This window comes from Syngnathoides biaculeatus, chromosome 4 (assembly GCF_019802595.1).
Source record: "Syngnathoides biaculeatus isolate LvHL_M chromosome 4, ASM1980259v1, whole genome shotgun sequence".
In the NCBI taxonomy this organism is placed as follows: Eukaryota; Metazoa; Chordata; class Actinopteri; order Syngnathiformes; family Syngnathidae; genus Syngnathoides; species Syngnathoides biaculeatus.
In genome coordinates this window covers 22,485,654-22,498,584 of record NC_084643.1, presented here as the reverse complement: position 1 = coordinate 22,498,584, position 12,931 = coordinate 22,485,654, and the positions used below count along the sequence as shown (strand labels likewise).

At 41.0% G+C, this 12,931-nt stretch overlaps 1 protein-coding gene across 2 annotated transcripts in view; it reads left to right on the top strand.

Annotated features, from left to right (window-relative positions):
* cux2b (cut-like homeobox 2b) overlaps positions 1-12,931 on the top strand; it is a 125,147-nt gene that overhangs the window by 95,190 nt on the left and 17,026 nt on the right. For both annotated transcript variants that reach the window (XM_061818028.1, XM_061818029.1), the window contains exons 6-10: positions 1,721-1,874; positions 5,256-5,332; positions 7,169-7,235; positions 9,025-9,073; positions 9,638-9,742. In XM_061818028.1, the coding sequence (XP_061674012.1) occupies positions 1,721-1,874; positions 5,256-5,332; positions 7,169-7,235; positions 9,025-9,073; positions 9,638-9,742 (452 nt within the window). The remainder of the gene's footprint in view (positions 1-1,720; positions 1,875-5,255; positions 5,333-7,168; positions 7,236-9,024; positions 9,074-9,637; positions 9,743-12,931) is intronic.

The following is a 12,931-nucleotide window of genomic DNA, read 5'->3' as shown; positions in this document are numbered from 1 at the left end:
AAGTTAGACATTTGGTGATGTCACGAGCCACCCCAAAATTCCCTGCCTCTTAAAGAAACACGGACATTATAATGCGTACAATATTTTCAATGCGTATGTGCTGTATTTCTGTATATGGATGCACCCCCTGAGAGATAGGATGAGAAGCTTGGTGATCCAGGATGGGCTTAGATTAGAGTCGCTGATCCTCAGCTGTGAGAGGATACAGATGATGCGCGACTCGGGCATTTAGTCCGAATGGCTCCTGGTAGACATTTTCCACGCACGTCCCACTGGGAGGAGGCCCCAGAAAACCCAGGACATGTTGAAGATAAGATTTCTCCGGGCTGATCTGGGGACACATTGGGATACGGCCCAGAAAAGCTGGAACAAGTGGCTTGGGAGTTTGAAGTATGGGCTTCCCTGCGTTGGCTGCCACCCCTACGACCTGACCTCCGACAAGCTGAATAGAATGGATGGATTTGAAAAAAGATGTTTAAAAATTGGGATTTAATGATTTTCCATGTGTTCAAAACAGGGGTAAAACACTAGAAAAAAGTAATACATGAATTTCATATAGTTTCCCCGTATGGGGGATTTTCACCTATTGTGTGTGGGTCCAGCATGTATCCCCAGCAATAAATGGGGGTTCACTGTATTGCTGAAGGGCTCATACTGTTTTTGAGAGGTAACTAAGAACATTTAAGAGTTAATAAATTAAAAATTATATCTCGAGAGCAACAAAATGTACCGCAGAGGTAGGGTGATATTGTCAACATGCGATTCGATTATGATTCTTTGTTGGGATTTGATGAGCTATTGATTTAAATTCTCATTTCAGTATGAAGATGAAATACATGGGTAAAGCACCTTTTCACATTATAAAAATTTCCATCTCCATATGAACATACAGTTCATTGTATGTCACCACACATTTATGAGCAATACAACATCTTAAAGAAGCGTTAACTTGTTTGGGGATATGGAGTACAAAAACAAAACATGACATTTCTCTTGGAAATAATGTTTAGAAATGTGCCTTGCTTATCTTAAAAGGCCCTACATATTTCCCATATTCTGGAAATAAACTGGAATCCGAATTGACAAAAATTAAAGGCACATGCATGCGTCATTGCGCAACTTTGCACTTGCTGTTAGTCGGCGTTGGTTGAATCGATGCTGAATCGAGAGGAAGTACTGCGGCACAGCCAATAATTGATATTTTTACCAAACCCTAACAGTATGAATGAAAATGCCCCCTTATGAATTAAAATGGCTGCATTTTAACTCGCCTTGAGTGCATGATAATTATTTGTAGATGTATCTGCCTGTTGTGCATAACAGTGGGACAGCACACCCAAAAAGGTGTTCTGGGGCAATTGTCGCAGTGTGCTGCAGTAATGTTATGGAATGACCCCTTGTTGTGATTGATTCCAAGTCAGCCTTTGGATTCCCCAGAAGCTGCAAAACTACACTGTGGAATAAAAACTATATTTTACACCGGGTTGTTCTGCCACTTTCTGGCATTTCAAAAATGGTTACAGTACATGGGGCTGTAAATTTCAGCTGTCTCTGTCGCCCATCATTTTGCGGTATTTGAAGATGCAAAGTAATTTAGGATGATATCGTATATCATATTGTGCATGCTACATTAATGTTGTTTATGGTTATAAAAGTACATTTAAAGTACCATTCTGTTATCAGTGAATGATTTTCTTCATACCTTTGTTCACCTCCACAGAACCCGCAGACAACGGTTTTGCAGACGCAGCGGAGACTGGAGCCCCCTTTGGGTCAACCTCCCCACCCCACAATATGACCCCCAATAGCACGCCAGCTCCAGGAGCACCAGGCTCACCACAGGAGCTCTACCAGGACCAACATGAGGGACAAGGGTGAGGACTATCAATGATCAATCCAGCGTCTTTGATATACACAAAATGTAGCGGACATTTTAAAAAAAACAAAAAACATCCTTAAGACTACCCATCAAAATGAAGGTCGTCAAGGGCGAGCTCATCTTCAACACAACATTGATTTCACAGTAGTCAGAAGCTTTTTTTCCCTTGTACTCAGTGAAGAGTTGTTGAACAAGAGAATAGTGAATGTTCATTAAACACTTGGCACTTTGGCTTCTGACAGTATTGTATTTAATTGAGATGTGCTTGTATGTCTTTTGAAGAAAAAGCTCTGCTAACGCAGGTTGTCATGAGGAAGATGTGAAGGAGTGTCCATGATGGAAAGAAGTTCACTGTGTCTCCATCTTCCGTTCAATGATGTTAGCAGGCTTCTTAAAGAAATATTCTGCTGAACAATGGCATGTCTTTAATTTGTTTGATTATCTTGTCTTTATGGAAAGTTGGCAAAATGTTGATTGGCAACGTCGAGTACGAATGCTTTGGCATACTCCCCATCTGTGAATTTAAACACACAACAGAACCGTCCCTCTCCACAAAGGGTGTCCATTCTTGTTGAAAACTTCAGTACGCCTCATTTTTCTTTCTTTGAGTGACCTTTGTCAAAAGTTTCCATAATTACTGTTCTACACAGTCGGCGTTCGGCTGTTCTGCGCCTGTGGTTAGTTAGCGAGTCAGACTCTGCATCATTCTCGTTCGAATATCCATCCAAACATTTACAAGTATTTACAGCCAAAGGTTCAGATCTGTATGGACGTATTCCTCCGTCTTCCCAATCCACCCATGCTGCTATTTCTTCAGAAGATGAGTATAAATCTGAGAAATCGTCGCTGCCTGTGATTGTGTTTGCGCGCAGGAGGCGCACAGGAGATGTCACTTCCTGTTTTTTAAGTCATGTGACTCATCAAAATGGTGGCTCCCATATCAGATTAACCTCAATTTTTCAAGGTACAGTACATATGACATGACCTATCGGATTAAGGCTTTTCATTGTTCAGCAGACTATTCCTTTAAGTGGTTTATCACTACTTTTTGCATCCCTGGCACTAATACTGCTCATCAAGCAGACAACAACAAAGTAGATGGACGCTGAATGATGCAACACACATCTGAAGCAGGTTCTTGCGCAACAGAAATAGTTGGAGGTTACTGGAGGCACTGGAGAAGTCAAAGAAGTCATGACTCTTACTTTCACAACCTCCATTAACATTCAGGTGTGATTAGGTATCAGATAGATGACAGCACTGTCCTCACTATTGTGGCTGGTGGTAGGGAAACTGCAAAGATTCCAGAGCAGATTTTACCTGTTTTCATTGGTGGGTCAGAGCCAGTCTCTCCATTGACCTCATGACATGACAACAGTGCAATTTGGTCTGTCGTCGCTGAGACCAGATGAGATGGCGTTCTTTGCTATTAGTAATAGACAGAGGTTTTCCATTGCCCCATTGGACCCTAGCACTGATTTGATCAGGTCCTGAGGCTTTGTTTTTTCCAGTGGTCCTCTCCCCTAATAAAATATAATTTTAATGTGAGATTATTTGACTCTGGAGGATGAGGAGGAGGGATTTGAGGGAATTTATATCAGTGTCACTCAGGGGTGGTGGAATATGTGCTGGTTGCTGTGGAGACTGAGAAAAGGTAAGGTCAAGGTAAGGTCGGAAGGAACACTGGCAGGTACAGAACTGAATCTTTCTAAAACGCAGTTAAGACAATTACTCCTGTCCAGAGTGCTCCACTACCATTGTGTCCAGGCCTGTAATCTGCCTCCTCCCTCGCTAGATTTCTTTGATGTTGTTTTGCTGGAGTCTAATCTCTAGTTTACAGTAATAAGAGTCCTTGGCCTCCCTCAGTCTCACCTTGAGTTGGTGGTGTTTCCTCTTCAACTCTGCCTTATCACCACATCTGAAAGTCCGCTTAGGTTCAGAAAGTCATTCAAATCAATGGCGATCCAGGGTTTGTTGTTGGGGAAACAGCGCACACTCCTGGCTGAAATAATGATGTACTGACAGAAGTTGATGTATCCAGTGGTACAATACCTGAGGTCATTTTTGTTGTCCCCATGTTGCTCACTGAGCACATCCAAGTTTTTGCTCTCCTAGCAGCCATTCAGTACATCACCATCTTCCTGATTCCACCTCATAATGACCTTTGTGGTTACAGGAAGCATTTGAACTTCAGGAACACTGCAGTACTAAAAGCACAAGCCTGTCGTATGATTATCCAAATGATGGCAGCGATGAAGCACCGTATGCATACCTGGTGTTTGGAAATGGCCAATCCCAAGTTTTATTTACTCTTGTTGTCCAGGTTACATACTGGTGAAAAGTGGGTGGGTACTTTCACGACTTCTTCTCCTGGCTCATTATAACCTTCTTCTCACTCTTAGACTGTTAAAAGTGGCGTGGCGTGGGACGGCACCTTGGGACATCACAGAAAGAGCACCGAAATATGTGATTAGGTGTAAATAGGTGTATTTTCAGCCAGTAGTGTGTTTCACGGCATAGGTGTAAAACTCAAGGGTCGGGGGTCAAATCCAGTCTGCCACATCATTTTTTGTGGTCTGCACAAGCAAATCATGTGCAACTTCCATAGTTTCTTTCAGCTTGTCCCTTTCGGGGTCGCCACAGCGTGTCATCTCAGATGAACGCACATATGACTCTTGCAAAAATCTGCACCAAAATCTAAACTTTTTTTTTTGTTACCAAACCCCTTTACAATAGCGACAAAAATAGTTTAATCAGCTATTATCCTTGAATTGTAATCTCAAAAGTCATTATCTATCAATGGGTTGTGTGTGTGTGTGTGTGTGTGTGTGTGTGTGTGTGTGTGTGTGTGTGTGTGTGTGTGTGTAACAATATGAGGAGGTGATGAAACATTTATATGGTTTCATAGTCATAATGATTCTCTAAGAGAATTCAGACCTATATGGCCCACACAAAAAAAATTTGCGTGACAACCCTGTTCTACAGAATAATTATTCTACTTACGTATGGTGATGTGTGAATCATGGAGGCTCAACTTTGACATTTCTGATCTATGCTCTTAATTGTAAAAAAAATCTTGCACGAGAAATTATATTCCCTATTGTTAGAATTCCCAGTGAGGATGAAATCTGCTTTTAGTAGACAAATCAACTGTAAGTGCATCGCGTTAAATCAAATCATAAATGAACTATAACTAGTTGGTTCTTCAAAGGTTCTCTTGAAATGTTTGAACAGCACTTACACTTTCATTTGTCTACGAACCTTGCACAATTTCATGAGAACTATGCTGGGATTAACATTTTACATGTCAAGGCACAAAGCTGTGTACACTAGATGAATTGATACTGCGTACAACTGACATAGTTTCTTCTTTTAGGGAGGAGGAGAATGCCGGCGTTAGTTTGGCTGACAAACTGTCAGAGGCAGAGGAAAAAATAAAGGTTCTGCATTCATGTGAGTACTTGAAACACTGACACATACTGTAAGTTTAATTAAATCTTAAGAAACATGAATGTTGCATACACTGAGCACCAGCATCACTTAAGGTGTGTTCCTTCTCATTAAAGCTAGTCGTTTAAATAGAAAGATAGATGTGGGTGGTTTGCAATGGTGTAGACTTACCGTGCACGTCATCATATCAGAATCTGTTTTAATAATTTTTCTCTTTAATGTTGTTAAACACAAAGTCTTAAGACACCCTGAAGAGGAAAAGAAGAGTGGAGGGACTTTAATGAACTGAGATTAAGTCTATGTATGATATGGATGATGGTATTGAGATGCCATAATATTGCTTTTTGAAACTTATACCAAAGTGTAATTTCAAGATATTCTTGAGTCATCATCCTAAACCAGGACAGTTTGAAGCAATTTGTATTTGTAATATCACATATTTTTTCTTGTAACTGATTTACTTTTCTCATTATGTCATGACTTTATTCTTGTAGAGTGGAAACCCATTTTTCATGGCTGATAGCCAATGAGTAAATAGCGAATTTTTAGGAATAATTGACATTCCACTGAAGCTTACTGTACAGTAATTACCTACAATATTGGTTTGAACATTAAACATTAACTATGATCCCAAAACACTTTAACACCATTTCAAAGTCCTGCAAACATCTTGAAGCATTTTTCCAACCTTAAGCATAAAATACAATAAATATCTTCCAGATAAGCGCCCACAACCGTAATATAGTAGTACGAATACATCAACAATTCTTCAACGAATGTTGTGTCCTGTGTTAAAATAATGAACATTTGAGTGCTTGGCAAAGCAGAAGTTACACTAATGGTGCCGACTCTCAGTGGGCCAGCCTTTGCTGATAGGAAACTGCTGCTTTTAAGGCCGCCAGATCCACGCAGAAACAGCATGAACTAGCTGTCATAGGTTTAGCAATCTTTCACTGGGCTGTTGTTACAGGTTCTACAGGTTTTTGATGCTGTTTAGTTCTAGTTTGGGAAAACTATTTTGGGCTGAAGCATTCACAGCGGACATGGCCGCTGCCATTTTAAAGTTGTTGGTCTGAGCTGTGGTTATGTCATCCACTGATTTGAACGCTGTGTTTAGTCCTAGTTTCGTGAAATTATTGTGACATGGCCACCTCTATCTATCTATCTATCTATCTATCTATCTATCTATCTATCTATCTATCTATCTATCTATCTATCTATCTATCTATCTATCTATCTATCTATCTATCTATCTATCTATCTATCTATCTATCTATCTATCTATCTCCATCTTCTCTCACTGATTGTCAATCACAGATTTAACACAGCTGCTTTTCCATTTTATTCATTGAATGGGTTTGTAAAAATTGAGTGTGCATTTGGGTGTACTATAGATGCAAGGCAGAAGGTTGAGCGGACGACTTTTTATTTTTATTTTTTTGGTACTGTTACTGATGACAGTAACAGTTAGCTGTCTCAATTAAAGGAGTTGTTTATCGACCACCATGAGTCCACTTTTTATCGTCACAATGGAAGCTACAATACAATACAAAGGCATACATGCTGGATACGGTATTCCGTCAAGAAAAAGTACCACATTGCAGATAATCACAAAGAGGTTTATTATAGCGAATAACCAAAAATAGGCTAAAAAAAATTTGACGAAAAGCCAACTGTACACTTGGGCAACTGTAATTTTTTTTTTTTCTTTCTTTTCATACTGTGCAATACTAAACCATTCCTTTGACATTATTGGTCAAAACAATGAACTTTACCTCACGTATTCACAGGTAAACACTTTAAATTAATGTGCACTTCTCACTATTTGCTTCTGAACAGCTTTGGATACTTCCCAGACTGAGCTGCTCGACCTGCGGTGTAAATATAGCCAAGAGATGACAAACAAGTAAGAATCTGCTTTTGATTTGTCACCTACATCTGGAACCTCTTTTCCTACAGCTCCCCCATACAAGACGAGGCCAACAAAGTGCCATTTCAATGCCCCTCGTGGCAGCAGGTTATTGAAGCAATTTAAGTGTTGAAACAGTTCGACTTTATTTTGGCGAAATAAATTCTTGTCGTGTGTAAAAGCTGAGGAATGCCATTGTAACAGCGGCGCAAGAGAATGACTCAGCTATTAAGGCAGGTCGATGAGAGAGCTCTGTGTTTGCCTTCACTAGCATTCGGGCTTTGACAGCCCTCAAGAATAATTGTTCCATTTAAAGATTGCTTCAGAAAACTGCTACACCGTCCTGGTTTTTGAACGCTATGTATACACTGCATGGCTGAAAAGCATCAGAGCCTGTATGAAAGATGTCGATAGACATTCAAAGCAAACACTCTTTTGTTCAGGTTGTGCTCCAGAGCACAGTCAGCCACTGCTCATGGATTTCCTCCAAGGCTTAATCTATGGCACAATTGGGCTGATGTTTCAAGACTCGTTGCCAACTATTTTGCTGGACTGGATGATTTTTCATTGTGGCATGCTGCAGGTAGTTGATAGTAGTTTATGTGCCTGGTCATAGTACGGCTGTTATTCCGATTCACATTCTTTTCAGATGACAGCAGCTCCACTGACCCACAGCAACAGTTACCTTTCCACGACCCAGAGCTTCTGAACTCTGGCCCTGTCTCTATTCCTCTCACTGCCATTTTGCACAACGTATGTAAAAAAATGACTATTTGTCTCCTCTGACTTGAGTATTTGAGCAGGTAATCAATACAAAACAATATCTACATTGCACAAGTTCATTGAATTTGGAGCTAACACCTGTTAGCGTCAGTGCTATCTATGCTATCCTAATTCTTTGACCTCGACAGAACAATGGCCTTCTGAAACTAAAGTTATGCCTCACAACAGTGACTGTTAATGCCAAATATTGATGTTGTAGCCCACGAGTTCCACATTGCAATTTTGATTTTTTTGTACTCCTCTGATTCCGTTTCATGTCATAATTGTTCTGAATTTAGTACAGTTACCGTCTGCTCTGAGGATAGAATCAAAGTCCAATGAAATCATTCAGTTGGGCAGATGTTAGGCTCGAAAATGCATTTTAGGTCAATTAAAATCAACAATTCTGTCTGGTTAGCAGGACCACCGTGTGTCAGACCCTGAAACCTGTGTGCATATTAAATTCACAGGATCCTTGTTTTTAATCCGTCCTTATCTACCTTTTGAAAATAGGTCCCGTGTTGCAAAAGAAATGATTGAACTTCAAACAAACCTCATGAATAATCCTGCTGAGCTTTTGCTTAAATTAGACTAATTATCAGATATATGGGGAAAAGTTGGTTACATTTTTTTTCGTTTGTAACATGCAATTAAAACCTCTCTAATCATGTGAGTACTAAATGTAATAATCCATCATTTTGACCATTATTTGATGCTGTAATAAAACAGTGGAATGCGGTCATGTTAATAAGCCAGTTGGACAGACTTCTGTTACTTTAAAAAAATATATTTTCCTGGACACCTGGTAAAATTCAGCAAGACTTTTTGTCTGGAGAAGTGATTTTGAGATAGGCTTCATTAATGTAAAAACAAGGACATTCACGATTTGTGCACAGTTTTGCATTGTCTACATCATTCTGCATTTCACAAAGTGTTTAGGATCAAAGGCTGGGCTAATTTCAGTCTTGCTGTATTGCTAATACTCTCAACTGTGTGTATCTGTGCGTGTGTGCATGTTTCCCAGGTTAGAAGAAATCAACATCATCATGGCCAAACTTGAGGAAGCAAATCAGGTGAATACTTCTCTTCCATGATTGAGATGTTCCTTTGTTAGGGTAATCACTCCTGTAATCACGCCTTGGGTTTAATTAAGACACCCTCTGTCCTGACCCCTCCCACCCAAAAACCTCCTCCCCCCCTCCCGAGTGTGTGATTAGAGAGCGTAATCCTGACCTCCCGCTGGTGGGCGCTCTGCAGTAGCATGGCTGCACTCAGCAGAGGAGGCTGCAGAGCTCGATTGATGCCAGAGCTCTAACACCAGGGTTCTTAGTTACTGTATTTCAGTGCCTTGGTTTCCTGGTGATGCCTCCTTTATTCTACTGCCTGGTAGTCTCTCCCATGTCTTTACTCATTGTGTTCTCAAAATGAATCTGTAATTAGAAGGGTGTGACAAAGCTGGTAAACACTTTTGGAAAATAAAGTTAGCTGATTCAACAGCAGCATTAGCAGAATAAACCAACAGCTACACTGCACTGCACTTGGCATTATTTGCAGGTGGCTCACCCCCCCTTTTTTTTTTTTAATATTTTCACTACTCAGTTCTTTTATATCTATAACCAAGCCAAATGTTTTCACAGAGAGCAGAAATGGCCCAGGAAGAAGTCCAGAGGCTAAAGGAGGAGCTAGTCAGTGGGGCAAGTGCCTCTGAAGGGAGCTGTCAACTAGTGGAGGGTACTAGTAAGGTAAGAACCGTGTTCTGTTTCTGAAAATGCACATATTTTACTTCACTGTTAAAGAACCACTTTGGAAATCTGAACATCTGTCTGTCTATTTTCTGTATTTTGTTTCTGTAATTCTGGTCTGGTTTATTGTGTGTTCAGAGTTAGGGTACAGAGCCCATGTTATTTAGAGCAAAAGGTTAACTACAGCCTGGACTGAAAACCCATCCATCACAAGGCAATTATGAATGGAATTTCAGCCATTTGCACAAAACTCAACTTTGTGAACTATTACACGACCAATGGCGTCAGAAAATTGGCCATGCGTCTCTTATTACATGTAAATGGTCAATGGACTGCACTTATACAGCAATTTATCTACACTATCATAGTGCCTAAAGTGCTTTACTAAGCCCCACGTTCAAAGCAAATTAGGGCTCAGTGGCTTGCCCAAAGACACTTCAACACAGACAGTTGAGCCTGGATTCGAACCGGCTACCCTTCAGTCACTGGATGACCTACTAAGTCACAGCCTACTTGATCTTTAATGCTACATTTGAATTTTTCTCACTTTTTTTTCCTAGTCTTTATTTCTGTAAATGTTTTGTTGCCAAAACACCAAATCATTGCATTGTCCCAGTATATACGTATGTACTGTATGTACTGTATGCATCAGAGGGAAATTTGATTATCAGTTCAAATATGTCTGCCATGCTTACATTCAGTACATTTTATGTTATGCTACAGGGTTATACCAAAATGGAACCAACTCATAAAGAATGAATCCATCAAAGCAGTTTTCAGATCTCTCCAGAAATGTTCAACTGGATTCAATTCTGGGTTCTGACTGGGCTACTCAAAGACAGATTGATTCTGAAGCCACTCCTTGGAGTATGACTGTATGCTTAGGATCGTTGCCCTGCTGTAATATTACCATTGCCCCCATATGGATTAAAGGGCTCCCTGGAGTAGTTTTCGTCCAAATGTCTTGATACATTGTAGCGATGGTATTGACAGGGTGATGAGATGTCCCTTCTTTCTTCCAAACATACGTTTGGCGTTCATGCAAGTTCAATATTTGTCTGATTAGACCAGATAATGTTTTTCTCTCTACTTGTCTGGGCATCTTTCTGGTGCCTTTGAGCAAAATCCATGTTTGGTACACTGTTCAAAGTGTTTGTCTGGCCACTGGACTATACACCTCAGATCCAGGTCCTTCTGGAAGGTTCTCTTCTTTCTCCATGGGCCAAGTCAAGTTCTGAGCGTGATAATTGAGTTCCTCTCAGTGACTAAGACCTTTCATCCTCACTCTCTATTTACACAAGGTGCCAGTGTTAAGAGTCATTCTAGTCATTCTGAACTTCCCTCCATTCATGAATGATTGAGGCCACTGTCCTCATTTGAAAATTGGGACCCAACATTTTTATATACCCCTCTCAAGATCATTGCCTTGAGACAATCTTTTCTTGGAAGTCTGCAGATAATTCTTTTAAGCTGTCATGTTTGGTTTGTGCTAAGACTTGACCTAGGGGATTTACAGTGAACCTAAAAGGTTTAAACACCCACGTTCAAATTCCAGGTTATGCAGTCCATAATTGTTTGTAATTGTCTCATACAAATCATTTACTAAACTCAAAACACTGGCACAAGTTTCCGCTGGTGTCATTATATTGCTTCAGTTTGGTTCAATATTGGGGAAGACCGCAGACTTGACAACTGGCTAGAAGACTAGCATTGATGCCTGCCATATGGTGGATGAGACACAAAAGTTCATAGTTAAAGAGACTTGCTGTTCACAGAGTGCTGTGTCCAAGCATATCAATTGAATGTCTAGTGGATGGACAATAGGATAGGGCAGGAGAATATGCACCATCAAAAAAGATGACTATAGGCTTCAGCGGATTATCAAACGGAGGAGATTTAAGAATCTAGCAGGGATCCACAAAGACTGGAATGAGGCAAGAGTCACAGCTTCAACAACCACCATGTATCCGGGAGATGGGCTACAACTGTTGGGTTCTTTGGGTCAAGCCGCTTCTAAACCTGAGCCAACATTGGAAGTGTCCCAGCTGGGCCAAGAAGAGGAAGGACCTGTCACGACCCATTGGAACAGAGGTAGGACCCAAATGCAGGAGGACACGGGAGAGGCAGAGGTAATTCGGGAAAAAAGTTTATTATTAGTAGGTCGGGTATCGGGCAGGCAGTCAGGTGCAGCAGCGGTAGTTGGGACGTCGGGCGTAAAGGGCAGGTCAGCGGGCAGGCAGGAGTCGGTACACGGGAGATCGATCAAGGAAGGCAGAAGTGTCAAAGGAATCAGGCTTACGGGGTCAGTACACACAGGAATACGATTAGAGAAACGGGGTTGCTCAAAAGGGGCATGAACCTCAACGATCTGGCGGAGGACCAGTCGTCACCGGGTCCTATAAGTACCGGGCGTAATCAGCCGAAACAAGGTGCGGGTGTGTGCTGACAAATTGGCTGGCCACGCCCAGCCTGGGCAGGATGCCAGGAGCATGACAGGACCAGACTGTTGGCCAGTGGTCCTTGGCCCTTTTTTCCGATGAAAGTAAACTGTGCCTTTCATTCTGGAATCAAGGTGTAAGGGTTTGGAGGAAAACTGGTGAAGGACAGAACCCGAGCTGCTTGAGGCTTGAGATATCCACAGTCAGTCATGATTTGGGGTGGAATGACCAATATATATGTTGGTAAACTACTTAAATCCGAGGTCACCGCAACAGTCTCCCAGAATGTTTAAGAGGAGTTCATGATTCCTTCTGCTGAGGATCTTATGGAGATGCAGATTTCATCTTTGAGCAGGACCTGGCCCCAACCCATACCGCCAGAAGCACCCAATGTTTGATGCTCATGCCATCTCAGCGCTTTAATGGCCAGCCAACTCACAGGATCTAAATCCAAATGCGAATCTTTGGGGTATTATCAAGACGAAAATCGAACCAAAACAATTCTGAAGACAGGGCAAAAATTACTTCACTCATCACCAGTTATCAGAAACGCTTGATTTCAGTTATTTGTGACAACGATGGCCCAACCAATTACTCAGGCAATTACTTTTTCATTTAGGGAGAATTAAGTTTTGATTTCTGTACCAGTTAATCATCATCATCATCACTATCACTTATCAATTTATTAATTTATATTCACGTGTTGTTCTTTGTAAGAGATTAGAATTGGTTTGACCTGGAACAAATCAGT